Source organism: Pteropus alecto, unplaced genomic scaffold (genome assembly GCF_000325575.1).
Source record: "Pteropus alecto unplaced genomic scaffold, ASM32557v1 scaffold88, whole genome shotgun sequence".
Lineage (NCBI taxonomy): Eukaryota > Metazoa > Chordata > Mammalia > Chiroptera > Pteropodidae > Pteropus > Pteropus alecto.
This window is the reverse complement of record NW_006494611.1, coordinates 11,008,106-11,030,814: the sequence shown is the minus strand read 5'-3', so window position 1 is coordinate 11,030,814 and position 22,709 is coordinate 11,008,106. Positions and strand designations below refer to the sequence as shown.

General features: G+C 50.1%; 1 protein-coding gene across 1 annotated transcript in view; it reads right to left on the bottom strand.

Annotated features, from left to right (window-relative positions):
• The window catches only part of CRTAC1 (cartilage acidic protein 1), a 133,608-nt gene that overhangs the window by 39,762 nt on the left and 71,137 nt on the right, over window positions 1-22,709 (bottom strand). The window contains exons 3-4 of the mRNA XM_025042318.1: window positions 16,725-16,921; window positions 4,413-4,549 (exon numbers count right to left, since the gene is read on the bottom strand). Of these exons, the coding sequence (XP_024898086.1) occupies window positions 4,413-4,549; window positions 16,725-16,921 (334 nt within the window). The remainder of the gene's footprint in view (window positions 1-4,412; window positions 4,550-16,724; window positions 16,922-22,709) is intronic.

Here is a 22,709-nt window from a genome sequence, read left to right as displayed (position 1 = left end):
CTCTTCTATTCCTTTGTTTTCCCCACATTATCAGAGAGAAATATTATCCTGCTTCTGCCTTTATCATTCTGTCTCAAATTTTTCCTTTTCCTTTGCATCCAGGAGAAGCTGTGGGCACCAGCTCCTCATTGCTGCAGTTACTCTCTTCTGTGGTCCGAAACACTGCTGATGAAAGATTCTTTTCTGCCCGTCATTGTAATGGTGTTATTTCTTCAATGGATGCCTCCTTTCCCCCCAGAGACCCACACAATTTCTAAATCAGTTTTCTAACTTTCCTCTCACCCTTTTCATCATTTCCCTCCAATTAATCAAATAGTAGATATTTCTCGAGCTCTAACTACGTGCAAGGCACTCTGCTATAAATGTACTTAAAGTCTTCATTCTTAGGTTGCTTATAGTCAAGTTTAAAGGCAAGTCATAAACACAAAACAGTGCAAGAGTGACGGCTGCGTTGAAGACAATAAGAGTGTGCTCTGTCGCCCATTCTTTTCCACCCTCTTGCTTGCTTCTGCTTCTTACCAAATGGCCCCATGACCAGAACCCCATTCCAACTAACTGGTCACTGACTTCATCCCTACTTTGGCACCATTTTCATTGAGAAAGCTGACTAAGAGCCACTTGGGTCTGTCTGACCAGTGGGTGAGGCCAGCGAAGGCCCTCATGGTGTCCTGGGGGGTGCAGACCCGTCAGCAATCCTACAGTTATGTGTGTGATTGAGATAGTACGTACAGGATTTCCTGGGTGCACAGAAGATGGGCTCCTAACTCAGAAGAAGGGCACCTAGCCATGGGAAGTTCAGAAAAGATGTTCTGCCAGGTGAAGTGGAGGAGAAAGAACCTTCCAGGCAGGGATGAGCCAGAGAATGACGTATGTTTTAGTCATTTCAATATTACTGGAATGTAAAATGCAAGACAGGGCATATCAGGGGACAAAGTTGGAGAAGGTGGCAAAGCTGTTCCCTAAGGACTTCTATGCCCTTTCTTTTTTGGTTATCTGTGTCTCTAGCCTCCTACCTGGGCATCGATGCTTTACAACCCTTGTCACTCAAAGTGGTCCCTGGACCAGCAGCATTGGTGTCATCTGGGAGCATGTTCGAAACGTAGACTCTCAGGCCTCACCCCAGACTTGCTGGATCAGAATCTGCATTTCACAAGACCCTCAACGTGATCCCTATGCAAAATGGAAGTTTGAGATGCACCGCTTTACAATACGGCTTCATGGTTAGGGGAGAACTTTGAAAGGTTCTGCCCACCACAGGAGCTCAGCATACATGTGTGGAATGATTTGACGAAGAGTGAATGAATGGGGCTGAAGGGGAAAGTGCGCCATCACTGTAACTGTTCCTGACCCTACCAGCTGTTAGCATTCTCATCGACAAATGGGCAGTGAACGCGCCTGCATAAACTGACGTGCACTCTGCTAGAAATTAGAATATTTATAAAATTTAGTTATACCTAGTTCCTTATTTCAGTGTATTGGGGTTATTAAACTGACAAACAGGTATGCAACAGTTGTAGAAGACTGCAGAAATTCACATGTGAACTTGACCACGATAATTCTGGGGGGTGAGATGATTCCAGGAGAAGAAAGATGTTTCTGCAGCTTTGGGTCCGGGAAAGTAGGTCTCACCATTTAATCTAACAGGTGGAGGGCTCATTAAAATTTTGATGCTGGGTCCCATCCCCAGAGTTTGATTTAAGAGGTCTAAAATTTGCATTTCTAACAGGTTCCCAGGTGAAGTTGCTGCTGTTGGTCCAGGAACCACACTTTGAGAACGACTGGTCCAGGGCTATTAACCTGGGTCCCAGTCCAGGCCCTGCCCTAACTGGTTATTTGTCCTTGGGCAGATTCTTCAGCCCCTTCAGCTGCATCTCCTCACATGTTAAACAGGGACTGTATTCTCCCTGCTTCCTGGCAGGGTTTTTTGGGAACATGAGATAAGACAATGCATGTGAGAGGTCTTTGAAACATAAAAATGCTATATAAACATGAGGCATAATCATTATCTATCAGGGAATGCTTCTTGTAAGAGATAGGCTTTGAGTTGGATCCAGAAAGGTGGGTGAGTGATGGGGCAGCTGAAGATGAAGGGATCCAGGTTTGGGGCAGAGAACAGATGAGAGACAGGGAGAGGGAGAGAATGGTAGGCGTGAGGGGTTGAGACATTTACCTGGTGTGATGGTCCTCAAACTTAAGCCTGCATCAGAATCACCTGCACGGCTGGTTGAAATCCAGATTGCTGGGCCCCAACCCAGGGATTCTGATTTGGTAGGTCTGGAGGGTAGGATAGGGTGGGGGCCCGAGAATTTGCATTCTAACAATGCTAATTCTGCTGGTTCTGGACCATACTTTGAGAACCACTGAGCAGGTAGACTAAAAGTCTCCAGGCCAGGGCTGTGGAGCTGAGGATGGAGCAGGGTGAACCCTGTAATAGAACTTGCGATTAGAAATTGTGTCTGATATTGGTTCATCCAGGGGCATGGGTAGCTGAGGGGTAAAAAGGTTTTCTGATTCATTTTCAGGCAGGCAGGGCTCAATTCTTAGCTTTGTCTGCCACTTACTATGTGACCAAGGTCAAGTTGCTTAATTGCTCCAAGGCTTAGTTTTCATATCTATAAAATGGGGATAATTAGAGCATCTACCTCATAGGCTTATTATGAAAATTCAATAAGATGATGCATGTAAAGCACTTAGCTCAGGACTGGGCATGTTGTTAGTTTGATAGGTGTTAGTTGTTATTGTGATTGCTCTTGTGTTTTCCTACATCATGCCGCTTCATTCCTATCTCTCAACTTCCATACCAGCCTTGACCTCTCCCTACTCCTCCCTTCCATAGTTCTCAGACCCTAAGGATTGTCAAGGTGGTGGCAGACTCAGAAAGCAACCCCTCTGCTGGTGGCAGACAGGCCGAGCCTGCGACTGAGCAGGGACTGAGGGAGCTGCTAAGTGCTTGCCTACTGTGCTGCGTGCCAAAGCATTTTTTTTTTTTGCATTTCACACGGTGCCTTTGTCCTGTGGTTATATGTGTGGGTGTGCAGATGACCTTGTTAGGACAGAGAGGGCATCCCTTTGTGATTAACCTTCAGGCCCTCCCACCAGCTCTGAGAAGTTTCCCACCTTAGCTGAGTGTGGGAAGTCTTGGTCCTGAACAACTGAGACAGGAAGCCAGGGAGGGACTGGTAAGATACCCCAGCAGCGGCCAGGCCTGGCACCCCTCAGACCCTCCTTACTCTCGGAGCGGCTCACAGAGCCGCCCCCACCCCCCACATTCCCTCCTGCCAGGCGGGAGTCCAGGTGGCACAGATTCAGGTCAGGGCTAAATGTGGCTTCACAGCCCAGCTTGGCTTCTCTTCTCAGCACCAGCTTGTTAAGAAATAAATATTTATACCTGGCACCTGCCTTTTCCCAAGGCCTGGAGGCCCCTTCTGTGAAGGTTCACACTGAATCCCCAATCCTCTCGCTGAACCCCCAATCCCCTAGGTACCATCTCAATCCTGAAATGAGCTGGCCCCCTTGCCCCTGCCCCTAGAGTAGGGGCCGGAGATGCTCCTGTGGAAGCGGGGCAGCAGCTGGTTCCCTGATTTAGTGATGACTGCTGTGTAAAGCCAAGGAGGGGGCAGCAGGGGAGCAGGTGACAGGAGGGATAAATCACCTCCACAGCAAGCCTCTGGCTCTGGCTGGGGCTGCCAGGACAAAAGCCCAGGCGGGGCCACCCCAAAGGGCAGACGGCTGCAGCTGCTCTTTCTCTTCTCATCCCACTTGGCCTTTCTTCCCCACCCACTTCCGCACCCTCCTTGTGGGGTGGACTAGCAGCGCAGGAAAGCATTGATAGAACTACTGATTAACTAAAGTACTTGTACATTCAGGTAACACTCCTGCTTACCCACCTATGAGCCCCTTTGTCGTGCCTTCCTAAATATTTACAGTGATGCCTTATGGCTCACTGCCTGGCTCGTAGTAGGCACTTAAAAATATTGGTTGAATAAATGAATGAATGAATGAACGAACACAAGCTTTAGAGCTAAACGATTCTGATTCATGTCCTAGCCACACCACCAATCCATCTTGGGTCCTCGGGCAAGTCACTGCTCTAAGGCGGGCCTCGGTACCCTCTTGTGTCCAGCGGACACAATGATGACAGCACATGGCCAGTTACCTCACTGGTTTCTGGGAGGGCCTCGTGGGAGAAAGGATGTGAAAGTATATTGTAACTCATCCTGCAAGTCTTGGTTGTTAGTATTTAGTACTTACTACGTACAAGACACAGTGGGAGCTGCCAAGGTGGTGTAGCCTTGGGCTCTGCCCTTGAGAGCCACACTCTGGGGACATATGCCTGTTGGCTCCCCTCTGGCTCACACATCGCTGTGTGCCCCCCACTTTGCCCCAAGCCCTCCATGTACCCGTGAACTCACCGTCCTGTCCACACAGGCCACAGAGCGCCCGGCAAAGAGGCTGGCCACGCCACGGGCCACGTTGACCTCATCGCTCAAAACGTCTTCCCACCGGCCATTGCGGAACTTGAACAACTTGTCCGTGTACGTGGCCACCCCTGGAGAGAGGAGGAAAGGGAGGCTGGTGGACGGTGAACCAGGGTGCAGGTACGTCTCAAGGCACCTGCCACTAGGTGGTTGGGGCTGCAGGTAGATAGATAGGTCACACGCTCAAGGTGAGTACGCCTTGCAGAACTCACTCAAGCAGGTGAGACTCCACTGTTTGGGGGGCACTTAGGTATTTTCAGTTGAGAAAAGAGGCTTTGAGGCTTATGAAAATGGCCAGCCTATGGAAGAAACGTTACTGCTACCGTGCGCCTGAGATGACCCTCAACAGCTGGATTTCACATTCTGGACTGTGCTCCTTATGACATCGTCAGAGAGATCCCAGATCGCTAGTATGTCAGCCCACAGACTCAACCCAGAATGTCTTTTTCTCTAGGAGCTGCACCTTACATTCTCTGATGGATTGCAGGACCTGATTTGGGCCTCGGAAAAAACTGGGTGGGTCTTCAAGTCCTGACTGAGGAAGGGCCTGGAAGGGGCTAACAGGTCTACACTTCCACCCCCGGGGAACCAGCTCAGGCAGCCCTGGGAGGTCCCTGCTCCCAGCACTGGGAAGCCCTACAGGATAGTGGTCTCTACTTCTTTGGGATACTGACCCTGTGAGAACTGGATGGAGACCAAGGCCCCTCAGCTCAGGGAGTCTGCACCACACAATATGCCATATGGAACTGCAGGAGGTCTGTGGCCTCCTGAAGCTCATTCATGGCCAAGAGGCTTTGTTCTGGGGATGTGGGGAGGAACTCCAGTGGCTGGAGTGCTAGCCCTTCTGAGACCACTAAGGCAGACCTCTCCCCTCTGCCCTCACCCTTAGTTTATTTCTTGTAAATGTGAGACGCACAGTATTCATATTTTAGGCAAGATCATGTTCTACCCTCTCACACAGAAATACAGGGGAGGAGCCATTGAAGGAATTGGGGAAGGTGAGCTTGGGGAAGAGTGGACCTGGGGACAGAGCCCGTGGACTTGACTCTCTGGCTGGCCCAGGGGAGAGGAAATGGGCTTAGCCTGAGAAGTGTGGTGCAGTGGTTAAGACCCCTGGATTTAGAGTAAACAAGCATGGGTCTCAGTCTTGGTTCCGCCTAGATTCTAGTTATTGACTTTGGGCAAGTCGCTTAGCACTTCTGAGCCTTAGTTTTCTTATTTGTAAATAGAGATAACAATAATAACCACATTCAAGTTTACCACGAGGAATGAATGATATGATGCACATTAAAGGTAGCACAGTGTCTCCCCAAAGTGGTAGGTATCAGAGAGAAATGACCATTCCCATTTCATAGATGAGATTCTCTCAACTGATTTTAGGGACATCAGTTCTGTCTCGCAGGGTTTTGGTGAGTGTCAGTGTGAGAATGAATGAATGAGAATGAGTGTGAGTGTGAATGTGTGAGTGTGTGAATGTATGAGAATGAGTGTGTGTGAGAGAGAGTGAGTGAATGTGTATGACTGTGAGCATACGTAGGTGAGGGCAGTGTATAAAAGACCCTTAAGTGGCTTGGCCCAGGAGAGGACAAAAGGTTTGCTTTCTGAGTGGCCTCACAAGAGGACCTCCGAAGGCCACGGTGACCCATGGGGGCTGGTGGGGTCTGCAGTTGGTCTCAGGGATGTTTGCCAGACACCAGGGAGCTGGCCCTGGAGCAGAGCCATCCTGCCCTGCCTGACAATCATGGGGGCACAGAGGTCTTGTCCAGGGGAGAGAAAGTTCCTTTAAGAGCAAAGCAAGAAGCAGATCCAGGAAATCGGCAAGCATTTGTTCAGGTGGAGGCTTGGGCTGAGGAGCTGCAGCTGGGATCCGCGCAGAGCTGCTGTGGGTAGGAGGGAGCCCCACTGGGCAACTGAGGGGCCAGTTCCAGACAGACGCATAGGTGCTGCTCTGACTCTGGGAGCTCAGGGGCCTGGGCTGGTTCCTTATCTTCTTCTGGGCTTGGTTTCCTCACGGGAGAGTTGGGGGTAACAGCTGCACCTCCCCCCATCACGGTGTCACTGTGAGAATTACAGGAGAAATCACACTGAAGCCTGACCCCAGGTCAGTCAGGCACCTCGAATTACTTATCAGCAGCTCCACACCCCCCAGGTCCACAGCCCCTGCCGCAATCTCTGGGGACAAGATGCATTTAGAAATTTAGATTTTTCTTTTAGTTTAGAAAGGTAACACAATGTACACACCATTTATTACATAACACCCCCAGCAGGGCCTGGGGCGGCACCTGTAATTACACACATTAATATTTCTGCAGTGAAATATATGAATATTCACACTAAGTGGGATAAATAAAGCCTATAAATAGCTCACGTCAGCTCAGGACAGGTTTTGCTATCAATTCAGCACTTGAAGCTTTCAGAGCGTTTTGGATTTGAGGACTGCGGAAAGGGACTGTGGACCCAGACTGCCATCCTCGTGGCTGTACCCGAGGCAGTGGCAGGCTTGTCATCGCTTCCTGATGTCTGGGGGGCCTCCGAATGGCCCTGCAGGCTTCCCGGTCTCTAGCCTTCACCAACCGTGAGTGACCCTTGCCCTTCTCTGTCAAACCAGGGCCCCTTTAGACTGCCCGTCCAGTTAGTCTAGTCCCCCCTGAAATATCGAGGTTCAACTCCGCCAGAGCCTGGGCCAGGTGAGAGAGCAGCTGCCGGCAGCTGGAGCTCTGCAGAGCTCTGATGGATACTTCCACATTCAGTGGGAGAAATTGCTCCAGCCGCCGAGTTCGTGCATCAGGTAGACAGAAGAAGAAAACAGGCCCAGGCTCTCTATCCCCATCTGTTTGCGTCGTCACCTCCAATTCCTCCTGGCCACCCAAGACAGAATTTCCCAAAGCGTACTTTCTCTGCTCTCTGTGAGCTGCCTGGTGAAAAGACTTGGTGATCATTGGAGTTTGGGAAAGACCACATCTTCCATCTCCCTCTTGGAGATTCACAATGAACATCCGTCTATTAAAACTTTGAAAAGCCCTGCAATAAATTACCTCCTTAATTTTATTTAATCCCGCCTTTCTCAAACAAACTTGGCCACAGAACTCCTTTTTGCAGCTCACCTATTAGCATCCTGTGGAACTCGTGCTATTCTTAGCAAATTGCTGTCCTCGGGTGTTGATGTCTGGCCAGGCTCTGGGTTTTTGACCAGAGGGGTCAGAGTATCCAGTGACGTTAGCCTCTTCCCCACTTCCAGCCTCCTGGCTTCCGAGCTGACCGAGGACGCCCAGAAGAATAAACTAATTAAGGTAAAATGTGCAGCAGCGATGCGGAGCCTTGTAGATCATAAATGGGAACGGCAAAATCAATGGCAGCCCTTCTGCAGGCAGAGGCCCGCGGCCTGGGCGATAGGAGGGACGGGAGCCCGTGATTTAGGGAGAGCAAACGCTCTGGCAGCTGCAACCTGGGTAATTAGGAGTGTCAGGAAGACAGATAAACAGCGGGCCGTGTGGGTCGATGGCACTGGCAATAAACACCCAGCGCTGGCCCCTGGCCCACGTCAGCACCTAATCCTGCCTGTGGCTCCTTGTAGCTCCACTCTGCCCTGGGGTCCTCCCACTGAGTTGAGGGGATGGTCAGCTGCTCGGGAAGGGGAGAGGCTGCTAGTTGCAGGAGAGGGGGGCTCTCCTAAGTCTCTGGGGGGGGGACTTTGAGAGAGTGGGGGCCTGAGAGAAATAGGAGAGTGTTCAAAGGCAGGGCAGGGGGCTCTGGATGTCACAGCTCCTGTGAGAGGCATATCTGGGTACTCCCACTCCCACCCTGACTTTGACATCTTGGCATTGAAGGAGACTTGAAGGTCTCAGAGTCCCGTGAAACTGCCAAGGAAGGCCCAGTGGGTGAGGCTCAGGTGTCCACCAGGCCCTGCTTGGTGCCAGGTGCTGTGGGAGGCCACAAGGAAGTAGGAGTCTTGGGTCCCTGACTCAGGGTGCTCACTGTCTATTTGACAGCATGAGAGATAGGTAGTGGAGATGCCATGGGACCATAGTAAAACTAATATTACTTAACATTTCTATAGCACTTTCGATGTGCCATGCACTGCACATATGTCCACTTACTAATCCCCACCCCAAGCCCATGAGATGGATACTATTTTCATGCCCAATTTCAGAGGAAGGACCTGGGGCATAAGAGACAAGGGGACTTGCCTAAGATCCCACAGCTAGCAGAGCTCCTTAGGGTAGGACAGGACAGCACATCCCGGAGCTGCTGTGAAATCAGGACAGAAGAGGACACAGTGATCGGGGAGGGCTTCATGGTGGAGGAGGCACCTGAGCGGGGACTTGAAGGGTCAGAGTAACAACAACTATGACTGGTTTATAGAGTACTTAGTAGGCCAAACTTAGTAGGCCAAACATGAAGAATTCCCTTTTACACCTGTCATCTTGACTAAACCCCACAGCCACCCTGAGGTACAGATAGAGTAATTGAGGGGCAGAGAGGTTAAGTTATTTGCCCCAAATCACAGAGCTAATAAATGGTGGAGACAGATTCAAACCCAGGTCTTTCTGACTCCAAAATTTGTGCTTCTGAACTTTACACTCTATGGCTTAGTCAGAGAGGAGGGGTGGGTTTGGGGCAGGCAGGTGTCATAGACAAAGGCACAGAGGGGCGCTGAGTTTGCTTAGTGAGAGGGTTCGTGCAGGTGGGGGAGGAGAAACAGGGCGGGGCGGCAGAGAGCCACTACTTCTAGGACTGAGGGCGTGGGGGGGGGGCGGGGGTCGTTGGTAGTTTCTGATCTGGGGAAGACTGTTTCCAGAGGATTCCTCTGGCAATGGAGTGAGTGGGAGGCTAGCAAGGGAGAAAATGAAGGGGGCCGGCCACTTTTTTTGTAGTTCTTGCTTGATCCGGGATGGCAACAACAGTGGGAGTGGGGAGGGGGCGCTGGGTGCGGGAAGGGCAGGATGAACTGGCCGGTCAGAGCAAGGGACTGGCGCACCAATGTGGGACGGTGATGGAAGCAGGGACACTGGGCCAGCTGGGGGTGGGAGCAGGAGCTTGGCTGCAGACAGTTTGCGTTTGAGGTAGTGGGAAGGTGTGCCGAAGAGGTCACGGCCATGAGGGATGACAGCTTGCAAAGCAGTGAGGCTGGAGCTGGGGACAAAGGAAAAGACCAGGGCTACAGACCGAGTCCAAGGAGCGCCGCGTTTGGGTGGAGGAGGAAGAACGAGGGGCAGAGAGGGAGGAGTCATCGGACACGTAGAAAAGGGGGAGGTTCTGCATTGAGGGCAGCAGTGTCAGTCAAGCAACCGGTACTCCATTCTCCATCCCATGTTCCCCTCCACATCCAGTTCTACCCGCCACCCCCACCCACCAAAGGCAACTTGGAGCCACTGGGAGGGTGAGTTTGGCCCATAAAAAGCTTTCCCCAAGGATCACTGGCCTGAGTGCCTCCTTCTTCAGGGGTGGCCCAACCCTAGGGAGACGACCTGACATGTGGCCTGGTCTTGGTGGCAAAGAGAAGGGTGAGCAAATATGTGTGGCAGGGCAGAGGCTCAGCCTCTGACCTCATTCATAAGGCAGAGAGTACTGACGAACAGCAGAGCTGGGGAGGTAGCCAGCAACATCCCTGGCCTAGGCTGACCTTGGGCAATGCACAAACTTGTCTTTTTCCTATCTGTAAAATGGAATAATGAGAATGGCCACCTATTATCAAGTTGTTGCAAGAGTTACATTAGATAATGTAAGTAAAGTTCTTAGAACAATACCTGGCACATAAATTTAATAAATAATGACAGTATCATTATTATATCATTATCATCATCCTCGTCCTCATCCTCACCATCATCACCACCATCACCCTCATCCTCATCACCACCACTATCATCATCATCATCATCGCGGGAACTACAGGGTGTGACTATTGCAGGTCCTTATAAGCCACATCCTAGGAGGCAATTGTGACATTAAGTACAAAATGCTTTATAAGACTTAGTCAATGAAAAACTGGGAAAGCAGTAATGGCCCCAGGGGAAGAAAGAACTAGTTGAGGCAAAGGACATTTTAAAAAAAAGAATAAACCCGGGCTCCCCTGTGTCCCCCTATATAATTTCTGACCCCGATCTTCCTTTCCATCCCAGGGTGAAGAAAGAAATCTGATCAACCCCTGTCTGCCGCTTCACCCGCATTACTTCATTTAGCCCTCCCCATAGCCATATCAGGAAGATAGAGCCTACATTTTACAGAGAGAAATGGGGGCTCAGAGGGTAAAGTCATTTACTTAAGTTTGCACAGCTGTTAAGTGGCAATGCCGAATTTCAAATTGTGGTCTTACTGCAAAGCCCCCCTCTTCCCCCATATTAAAGACCTGGGGTGGAGGCTGGGGGAGGGAAGTCCCCAGATCCCAAGGAGCTTTGTTACAACAAAGAAAATGACCTTCAGAGCTCCAAACTCTTTATGCTGCTGCTTTGACAGCCTCACCCTTTCTTGCTGCTTATGGGACTACATGTGAATAAGGCACAGTAGGGGTGGGGGGAAGGAGCCTGAGCAGTTCATGAGCTCATCCTCCCAGATGGGGCCATGCTGAAAATCAGTGACTGTACATCCAAGGGAAACATCACTGGGGATTAGGAGACCATAGGATCCATTTCAGGGCCTACAGAATGCTAGAAAAAGAGGGCGGAGACACAGGGCAATGTATCTCAGGCTTTACCAATCATAGAAACGCCTGGACATCCTGTTAAAAATGCAGGTTCTGGTCCAGTAGGTCTAAGGTGGGGCCTGAGATTCTACGTTTTTATGAGCCTCTAGCCGTTGCCAGTGCTGCTGGGCTGCAGATCCACCTTAAGTAGCAAGGTGTAGAATATCTGGGTACAGTTGGCACTGGGCCTATGTGAAGGAGCTGCTGGACCATGGGTGTGCTTGCTCTCAAAAGCAGAAGGCTCATCGCTATGTAGGCAGAGGAGGCTGGACGTGCAACCCTACCCCAATTCCCTTTCTTCTCTCTGGCACAGTGACTGATGCCTCCTCTCTGAGAGGTTACAAAAGCCCCTGCTGAAGGCCTAAGTATAACACAGAGACCCAGAAGCCATCGAAGAAAAGGGTGATAAATTCAAGTCCACAAAAAGAAAAAATTTTCCACATTGCAAAGCCCACCATGAGCGAAGACAAAAGAAAAATGGCAAACAAGGTGAAACTACTTGCAACTTGTATTACAGAGGGCTAATTTTCCTAATTTATAAAGAGGTGTTACAAATCAATAAGGAAAAGGCCAATAATCAATAGGAAAAATGGGCAACGGCTATGAGAAGACAGAGATTCAAATACATAAAAATATGCTCAGCCTCACTCAGTTTAGGAAAAATGAAAATTAAAACTATATTTAGGTACCAATATTTTCCTATCAGACTGGCAAATACTTAAAAAAAAAATGATGACACATTGTGTTGGTGAGAATGCTGGGAAATGCTCACTTGCATCAGAGCTGATGGGAAGGTAATTAGGACTGTCCCTTTGAAGCACAATTTGGCAACGACTATCAAAACTACACGTGTATATTCCTTTGATGTAGCAATTTCATTTCTACGAACTCGCAGAGAAACACCTGCAATTGTGGAAAATGGCATGTTGTACAAGCTTATTCATTTGGTGGCACTGTTTGTAAGAGCAAAAGATTGCAAAGGATCTAAACGTTCATCAATAGAGGACCAATTCAATGAGTGGCAAATCTGTACCGTGGAGTACTACACAGCCATAAAAAGAATGAGCGAGCACTCTGCTGTCGTGAAATAATATCCAAAACTGATTGTTAAATGAAAAAAGTAAGGGGCGGCACTGTGAGTAGAGCGTGCTACTATTTGGGTAGAAAAGGAGGGAAGTATATGTAGACTGTGAAGACAGCAGAGGCAGTGACCATTCTCCTGAATGGAATAAGTGATAATTCATGCGGTAAGTGGCGGGGCTCAGAGCTCACACTGACCCATCCAGTGCTCGTGCTCCTGCAACTCCAGTTCACATGGGCAGGAGAGCCCAGGGCCATGCAGTGCAGCAGCTGGAGTGGCCAGGGCAGGACTCCTGGGGGCATGGGCTCTGGGAGTTGTAGCAGGTTCTGGGGGAGGTGCTGGGACCAGCCTCTTGTGCCCCTTCGTCCTGCACCTACTCCTACTTGGTTTTCACCATGTAGTGTTGCTTGAAACACACTGGCTTGTATTTTTCCAGGTCAGTTAAGCCATAAGCTGATTTCCAGGCCCAGACCTTCTTGGGATTGTGGTTGATCTTCCTGTTCCCTTCCTCTTACCCACTTTCTAACTCTTAACCCTTGACCCATGTCCTCCTGGTACCATCTTCTGAGCGGTGCCTTGTTTACACTATGGGCCTTTTCTCTTTCTGTTCCTAACAGACTCTCTCTCTCCTATGGGCCAGGAGGGAGGCCTGTGTCCCCTCTGTCCAGGACAGTTCCAGAGGCCCTGGCTTTCTTTATGCCACAGAATTATAACTGTCACTTAGAGATATTTACTAAATGACATAAACACATCTTTGGTCCTGGAAATACAGTAGCAAACAAGACAATTTCCATCTCCATGGAATTTAGTAGAAGAGTAGAAGGGATGAACTACAAACAAATATATAACATACTTTCAGATAGTGGTAAGTGCTATGAAGAGAAATAAAGCAAGTTAAGGGCATAGGAAGTGATCGGGGTACTATTTTAAGGTGTTCGGGGAAGACCTCATCTGAGGAGGGGCCTGAATGAAGGTAAGGAGTGAGCCGTGAGAACAGTGGTGGGAAAAGCATTTCAGGCAGAGGGAACAGCAAGTATGAAAGCCTCAGGTGGGAATGTGGTAGCAAGAGGAAGAGTAGAGAGAATGAGGTCAGAGAGGCAAACCGGCTCATGTCAGGAGGGGCGGGGCAAGGGATGGTAAAGAATTTGGATAGACTCTATGGAGCCACTGGAAGGAGCTGAGCTTATGAAGTTGACATTACATTTCATGCTCTACGGATGAAGGGCCTGAGACTGAAAGAGGTCAAGTATCTTGCACAAAGTCACCAAATAAGAAGCAGATAGATCCCAGGTTGTTCGAACTGACCCCCACAGAACACTGACAGGATGCAGAGTTCCAGCTGTCTTCCAGTGACCCCAGTGCATGACATCCCAAAGGCTGGCTGAGGGAGAGGACAGGGACTGTCCCTTGACGGGTCCCTCTGATGCTGCAGCACAGGCTAATGGAGTCCCCAGTCGTATGCCACGGGCAGGTGGGGGCTGGCTGGGGACATCTAGAGAGGATCTCAGGTTCCCTGCAGTTGGCAGGATGGCAATGGCCGAGTGTCGTGCCAGCTGGACCCAAGGAAATGCTGACACGGCACAAATGTCCTGGCTCCACACCCCGCCCACTGTCGATGAATCAATTGAATCACTCAACTGAAAAATTAACTCAAACCCACAGACATCCCTCAAACCCACAGAAGGTCACTGGGAGATGCACGCCTGGGGCTGAGGCTGCCGGGCACCGCCATCCTTACCTCAGCCCTGGGGACCCAGCTCCAGCTTCCCCTAGTGAAATACTTGTGCCCTCAAACCCAGGAAGCCCAGAACTTCCGGGGGCTCCATTCTGCCTGCCTCCCCTCGTCTGCCCTCTGCTGGCGAACCTTCTCTCAGGCCTCATGGCTCACGCCTCATTTGTTCTTTCTGGATTTATTTTTTTCACGTTTTAATTGTGCTCTTAGGATATTCAAGGTCTGGCCAGGCCAGAAGGAGGCACGAAGTGGCCAATACAGGGATTTTGCCCTCAAGGAGCTTAGAGACCATGGGGGCGGGAGAGGGGAGTCAGATACCCCAAGAAACATAAAGCTGCTTTGGAAATAGACTGTAAATTTCAAGAGGGCAAGATTTTTCTGTTTCATTCCCTGGGGCATCCTCAGTGTCTAGAATAGTGGCCGACACACAGTAGGTGCTCAATAAATATTTGTCCAATGAATGAACACATTAGTGAGTGAATGGGGCTATTGTCAGGCTGAGCATGGAACTAACATGCTCGGGGTCGTGGCCCCCAATCTCGACGGCACATGGGAATCTCCTAGAGATCTGATAACTGGTTAATCCCAGAGTTTCCGAGTGGACTGGACTGGGGTACACCTTGGGAACCGAGAGACTCTAATGTGTAGCCTGCGCTGAGCACCACGGCTCTAAGATTTACAGTGGAACACTCTGAGAGCGTGGGAGGGGCTGCTGCTTCAGAGACACCTGACAGGCCCCATCCCAGGTGCTCTGCGCTTGGTGAGTTAGGAGGAGAATCTGTCCCCTTCTTCTGGCATCATGCCTGCTGAGCTCACCCCCCTCCCACAGTTCTCCCAGTTTCTGTTTCCCTGCCCTCTAACATCCTCCTGGGGATCTACCCCTTCCCTAGCCATCCTTTGCCGCTGTTCCCCTCCTGACCTTGCCCTACATTCAAGGGTTGATCAGCCCATCAATTAATTGTGTCCTAATCCAATCTTGGCTTGGTTGGAGAGAGGGCAGTAAATCCAGCTGGGTAATCATGTCCTGATATTTGTGTACGGATAATTACTATCTCTCAGGCCTCACTTGGTGGCAAGATGAGATGAAAACCCATAAAACACCACTTGGAGCCGTGGCTCTTTGTTTCTTGGCTGCACAAGGCTGGCCTCCATCCAGTCAAGCCTGCCCGTCCCTGCCCTTGGCACTGGCCCCAACCTCGTCTCTTCCCGTTCATGCAACTGGCAGGGCCCAACATGAGGGGCAGTCTGGGGCTGGATCTTGGCTTGGGCTCAACAGCCAGTAAGGGTGATATTATGGGTCCTGGGGACAGCCAGTGTATGTGGGAAGGGGAGAGGCAAGGAAGGTGGTCCCCATAGCCCGGCAATCACCTGCCCCCAGGGGGTCTGGAGGGTCCAGGATGGTGAATACATAAGTGTGAAGCACAGGGTGTCCTCCAGACCAACCCAAGAGGCTGCTGCCATCTGGAGGAGTTCAGTGCACATCCGACCTGGCCCCACAGGGACGTGAAGCCCTGCCTCTCCCAGCAGGATGCCTTGGCCTGGGACTTCCTAGAAGGTATTATGGCCCCCTGGGAGCAGACTTCATTCTAGTGGACTGAGGTCAGGCCTGAAAGAATGTGAGAGTTAGGGGCTGGAAACCACCCACAACCCCAAGAACACAGCTCCCAACCTGGATCTCCTCTAGGCCCCGAGGACACAGGATTGAGTAAGGACATAGTGTCTTGATGAAAAGAATGGAGCTGGAGTCAGATTCCTAGGCTTGAATCCTGGGACTTACAAGTTATGTGGCATTGGACAAGTCATGTGATCTCTTTATACCTCAGTTTCCTCAACTATAAAGTGGGGTACACCAGTACCTACCTAATTAGGCTATTGTGAGGCTTAAATGAGATAACTATTATAAAGTGCTTAGATCAGGACCTGGCTTAAGTACTCGCTTTTATCATTACTGTGACTATTATTTAGCCTTATGCACATCAATTTCCTTCCTCCATTTCTTAGTGTATAGGACGTTGCTACTCAAAAGTGTGGTCCTTGGACCAGCAGCATCATCATAGCCTGAGAGTGTGAGCAGTGCAGGATCTCAGGCCCCACCCCAGACCTGTTGAGTCAGAATTTGCATTTACACAAGACCTACAGCATCAGATGGTTGCTCTGGGCTAGGAAGGCTCCATGAACTCAAGGCCTGTCTTCCTCCAAGTTGTATCCTCAGCACTCAGCACCTCTAGTCTGGCATGGGGTAGGTGCTTGGCAGGAATTTGTGAAGTGGATAAATGAGCTCAGCTGAAAGCTGTGGGGGCTCTTGAGAGGTTCAGAGCATTTTAGAAAGGTCCCCTCAAAGCAGCATGGAGGGCAGTTCCAGGGGGCTATCTCTCTGCTCTGGCAGCCACCTCAGTGAGAAGGGCTGAGTGGCTGAGCCAGGCATGAGCAGTGGGAAGGGACGGGAGGACTGGGGGCTGCTCAGACTGGGAGGTGAAGAGGACGTGAAGTTTGAAGGTGAGGACTGGGCCTCTGCTCAAAGCCCTCCGTCTCCAGGCCCAGAGGCCAGGAGATGAGAACAAGTTTCATGCACAAGAGAAGAAATGGCCCTACTGCTGGGACGGAGTAAGGTCCTGGAGCCAGCAGGGGACTATCACTGGGGGAGCCCGTGACAGTAGCTTGAGGAAGGCCAGGGTCCCAAAGGCCTTGCCCCCAGCTGGTGCTGGGAGAAAGAAAGTGAGAAGCAGGAAGAGGCCCAAGGCCCCTAACCCTTACCTGAGAAGGCATTATTGGTGTTGAGGAAGTAGATCTCCTCACGGCCATCCCCGTCGATGTCACAGGCTGTGACTCCAATGGCGTTACCCTGCCGGTCCCGCAGCGCATAGTAGGGGGAGCTGCGCTCGTCCACTGCGATGTTCACCAGCCGCTTCTGGGCTCGGTCGTACTTCAGAACCAGGTTGGGGCCGTTGTACCTGGAGGCGGATGGGGAGGGGACATTGGGGAGGACCAGCTGGGCCGCCCGGTACCACCTGGCCAGCTATGGGCTCGGAGTCCTCCGGGAGAGGTCAAATGGGGCAATTCAGCTCCACAGTGTTTCCAGGGAACACTCGGTAGCCTCACCTCAGGGGTCCCTGGGTATTTGACAAGTGTCCCTGAATCAGACATGGGCCCAGGCAAAGTGAGAGTCAACTGGGCCCACATGGGACACAACATAAGGAGCAGGCTAGTGCAGGGGAGTGGGCAGCCAGTGATAACCCCTTACCTCAGGCTATGCTGAAGAAAACGAGAACCTCCCAGATATTTACCTTGCTCATTTCGATGTAAAAGGCACTTCATAGTTTTAATCTCATCAATTTAAATCTAACAATAATCATGTGAGGAAGGCGAGAAAGGCTGCATTGTTAACCCACTTTACAGATGAGGCAACTAATGAGCTTCATCAGGGAAACTAGGGCTCAGAGAGGTCGAGTGCTCTTTCCAAGGTAACACAACTAGTGTCAGGCGCTGGGAATCAAACCCAGGCTTTTTCTGCTATCCCAAGAGCCCCTGCGTGAATGAGCTCAGAAGGAGCAGAGGCTTTGTTGTTGAGGTTTGGAATGACTCTCTCCTGACAGAAAGTCCCAGCATTTAAAGAGTAATATGAAATGAGCATCTCAAACAGGAGATTATAAATGCATCTAAAGTCATTAGGTGGACCTGCTGGATTTCTTTTGCTATAGAAACTCAAAAATACAACATTAAAGTTCTCATTAGTCCTCATCTCTCCCCTGTCTGACTCTCCTGCAGCCACATGGGCCCCAGGCACGGTCTTGCCTCAGAGACTTGGTAATTGCTGTTCCCTCCTCCCATCATGGTTTTCCTCCAATATCCATCCACATGGCTATCTCCCTCCCTTACCTCCTTCAGGCCCTGGCTCCGTTGCCCCTTCTCAGGGAGGCCTTCCTGCCCATTCCTGAAACTTTCAACCACCACTACCACCCTGCACTCCGATTCCTGCCCCCTGCTCTCTTTCCCATGGCTTTTACCACCAGTCTCTATCTTCTTGTTTATCTGTTCCTTCTCTGTCTGATCCCACTAGAATGTCAGCTCCACAAGGGCAGAACTTCCTGTCTGTTTTGTTCCCCAGGGCCTAGAACAGTGCCTGGCACACAGCAGCTCAATAAAACTTGTCGAATGATTGAATGAGTGAGACCTCAGAGTTCACGTCTGAGACATAAGGGCTTAGGTGTCCCACAGTTGGTTTCCTCCCATTGCCTTTCCATCTGGAGAAAGCGACACGCCCAAGGTCACCGCCAGACAGCACAGCCATAAATGTCTGAAGGCCTCCTCCCACTCCTGGAGCACCAGCTCGCCGGGCCCTCCAAAGGAACCCGGCCAAGCCCCATCCATTAGTCCCCAGCCTCCTGCCTTTGTTTTATCCTGAGTGAGCTCAGCTGCCAGCCTCTGGATGGTCCCTAGCAGAAAACGCTTGGGGGAGGGCGGGGAGAACTCTCCAAGGTCTTTGAGAGAAATCACTTCTTGCTTTCCTGAAACAGATCCAACTTGGCCCTCTCCTTTGTCACCAAGATACAGAGCCAGTGAAGTTTTGGGGATGCTGAATAACTGGCTGGGTGCCTTCTGGCACCCACAATGTGTGAAAAGGGAGATGGAGCTCATGGGGGCTGAGTCAGCACCTGGTGATGGAAGGTCGTGCCTTAGACGCCTTGACAAAGCGTGTCTGAGGGCTGTGTTGAGGGCACAGCATGACCGATGGGCCATATCCAGGCAGGAGAGACAGAACACTTGGGTTCTAGCACAGTCAGCAGCTGGCTCCAATCCCCAGGGATAGGAAGGGTTTTCTGGGTGCTAAACACTAGCTTTCCAAGGCTCCGGGTCTTCTGTTTGCTACCATCTCTATTGCTCCTCACAAGACACTATGCTCGTAGAGTGCTCAGCCTTGTTAAAAGCACTTTAACATGCATTGTCTCACCTGAATCCCATGTAATCCCAGAAAGAAGGTAGGTAAGGCATTTTGCTAGAAAAAGAAACTGAGGGTCAAAGAGGCGAAGTGAGCTGTCTTATGTTACACAGCCCGAACATGGCAGCACTGGGCCTCTACCCATCTCCGGGGTCCGAATCCTGTGTTCTTTCCATGTTGCCTATGATGCCAACACTCTTAGTTCTCTGCAATTTTTTCTGGCAGCCTCCTCCAAACTACCGACTGTGAGAAATGCCCGAGGACTTCATGTAAACAGTTTGCAAAGCGCTTTCTCATACTTGGTTTCATTAGCTTCTCGCAGGTCTTGACTCTGTCAGAGATTAGTTTTGTGACCTTGGCTAGTCAGTACCTCTCTCTAGGTTCTGGCTTTCTTTTCTGCAAAATGAAAGAGCTGGACTAAATCAGAGGGTTACACAATGTGTGGACAAATATGGCTGTGGGCTCTCCCCTCTCAGTTTCAACCCAACCATTTCTATGTTGATGCATTTTATTTTATGCATCACATTCCATCAAATATTGTTTAAATCAGGGATTCCAGAGCCAGAGTTTAAAAGGCACTGGACTAGCAGCTCTGTGAGGGCCCTTCTGAGTCTGTGTCTCTTGGCCCACGAGTCTAACTCTAACCTTAGGAGATGGGCAGAGCAGGCGTGTCTCCTCCAGGTTACAGGTGGGGAGCCACCATATAAAGTCCCCACTAGATGCTGCACCTTGCAGCCCCTGTCCCTCTGGTCTCTCGGAATATCTTCATTATGCCCTGGAGCCAGATCCCAGGGGGAGGTGAGAAGCCATGTTTCCCTCACATATTAAGGTCAGTCCTTTCACCCTGAATCTGGGATGGTGGGTATGTACACAAGGTCCTGTGGTGGTGGCCCTGGGGGAGCAGATGTCCCTGGATCATTTTCTCTTTGAAGATCTTGGGAGACGCTAGTTCTAGGGCAACCCCTAAGGAGACTACAGGGTAAGGTTGCTAGGCTGGCTCAAATTCCTCCATCTGTTATAAAGTGAGCACTATAGAGTCCTACCCAACCTACATGGCAGCCTGGAATGAACTCTACTCTCTGTGCCCTTCTCTCTCACCACCATCCTGAGGGCTGCAGGCACGTAACCAGACCAGCAGCTCCTAGACAGGGTTCTCGACAACCCATGGCGAGGGCCAGGGGACAGTGCAGAGTTGTCACTCCTCTCTCCACCCGGGCTACCCTTTGCTGTCAGTCAACCTGGACTGACATCTGAGTTCTCACAATCTTCCCCCAAGACCACCAGCCTATTCCCTCCCCACCTTCTCCACAGAGCTGATGCTCCAGTGGGGTTCCTCTCCGTCCCTTGATTAAGCTTGTCCCCCTTTGGCTTCTGTGACTTTGCTGCCCGCCTTGGGGGGAATGTTCTCCCAATCCTCCGCCCTCCCATGAAGCCTTCCCAACTGCTGCCTCGGCTGGATGTGATCTCTTCTCTGCATATCCACGGCATTTTGCATCTTGCTCATTCCTGCGAGGGCAGAGTTGTTTGTGTTTCAATATCACTTCCCTCATTAAAACATATGCTTCTTGAGCCCTGGAAGCATGTAGATAAATCTCTGCATTTTTTTGCACCTAGAGCAATGCCTGGAGTAGAGAAGGTATCCAAGAAATGGCTATCCAATGCAAGAGTGAGTGAGTGAATGAGCAGATGAATAAATAAAAATAATCATGGGTAGCTTCTAAGCACTTTATACCTACTACCTCATTTCATCCTCATGACAATCCTAGGATTTTATAGATGTAGAAAATCTGTAGGTAATCTTACTAAGGTACAGAGGTTAGCCACAGTTTCTAACTCACCCACAGTCCCTCTGGGTGTCAGTCTCCATGTGAACAGGCCTGGGAAACGGGACATGAGGTATATGGGATTTCATGTTTCCTCTCTCTGACACCTGCCAGAGATTGTTGGGCACTTCTAGAAATTCAAGAGGCTTTGAAACTCAGTTAAACAGGGTTAGGAAGTGGAACAGGGTCCCATGTTCTTGAAAAGCAAATATGAAATCATAACATCCAAGGCTGGTACAGCAGGCAGAAGTGACTGGCTGAGTGGCAACTGGAAAATCTGCTTGGGAGACACCAGAAAGGCACAGCCTATACTTGTGTGAGTGCTGTCCCATTCTGTTGCCAGTCCACTGTGGGAAGACTGCTGTGGGCAACGAAGGGTCTGGGGGTTGGGCCCAGAGCAGCCTCGGTGTGAGCTCCTGGCCCTGACACTTTCTGGTTCTGACCTTGAATTTGTCAATTTCTCCAAGGTTCAGCTTCCTCATCTAAAACTTGGGGCTGCTACATACCTCACAGGATGGCTGTGAGAATAAGAGTATATGTGACAAGACTTGGTAAACTGTGAAGAGTTACACAATTGTATGTTCTCATCATTATTTAAAACAAAAACAGAAACAAAAACAAAAACCCGAGGCACAATCTCTCACTTTCCAGTGATTATTTTGAGAGTTTCTAAACATACTCTAGTACTTCTCATCTAAAAACACCCCACCCTTGATCTCTCATCCTCTATGGGTGTACTTCTTTATTCCTTTTTATAACTAAATTTCTCAAAGAGTTGTCTTCACAAGCTGTCTCTACTTCTTCACCACCCATTTACCCCGCCCCAATCCGCATTCCCCATCCCCCTAACCCCAGCAAAGCCGCTCTTGTTACCGTTATTGGTGGCTTTTGAGTGGCCACATCATCTCCTTCGGCCTCTCAGCTGTTTTTGGCACAGCGGCCACTCTCTTAGCCTCCCCCACACCACTTCCTTTTTAAAATACTCTGTTCTCTTGGCCTTGAGGGTGCTGTCTCCCTCTGGCTGTCCCCTCTCTCTGGTTCCCCTCCTTTTCCTTTTGTAGGTTCTTCCTCCTCACTCTGCCCGCTTAATGTTGGAGTCCCCAGGCCTCGCCCTGGGTCTCCTTCTCTCTCTGGCCCCTTTCACTGGGGAATAACGTCCATTCTCATGACTGACAACTGCCATATTTATATCTCCATCCTAAATCCCCAGTCCAAGCTCAGACTCATATATCCGACTGCCTACCTGACATCTCTCCTTGCACCCTCCACAGTCATCTCTGATGGAACTATTGATCACTCATTCACCCTCCACCCTGCACTGGGCACCCCAAAATACTAAAGCCAAAAGCCTGGCACCGGCCTGGTTCCCCAGCCCCTTGTCTTCACATCTAACCCATTGGCCAACTCATCATTTCTACCTCTTAAAATACTTTAAATCCTTTCTCTTCTTTCCTCTCCCATGGCCAGCATCTCTGGAGAGCTTCCTTTCTCTGTTTTCTCACTTGCCCCCATCAATCCAATCCCCCCACACTGTACCCACAGTCATATTTTTAACATACAAATCAGATCAGCCATTCTCCTGCTTTAAAAGATGTGTAGCATTTTCCCTCTACTTCCTTCCTGCTTCGATCCACGGCTGGCTTCTTCTCATCCTTTAGGTCTCACCTTGAAAGGCATCTCAGAAAGATTTCCCCTCCTCAGTATTCCAAGCACTATATCTACTGTTCCACTCTTGTTTGTTTACCTATTTATTGAACATTTCTCCCAGTAAACCATGAGCTTCCTGAGGGCAGGAATTGTGTCTGCTTTGTTTTCTTCTATCTCCCTAACACCTAGTACATAATGAGTGCTCAATAAATACCTGTAGAGTGAACAACAGAAAAGGAGCCTATGGAAGGTACCAGATCATCACTGGGTGGCTGAGCAAAAGGTTGACTGAACCTTGGCCCTCTACTTTCATTATTTACCAAAAGGTATGTA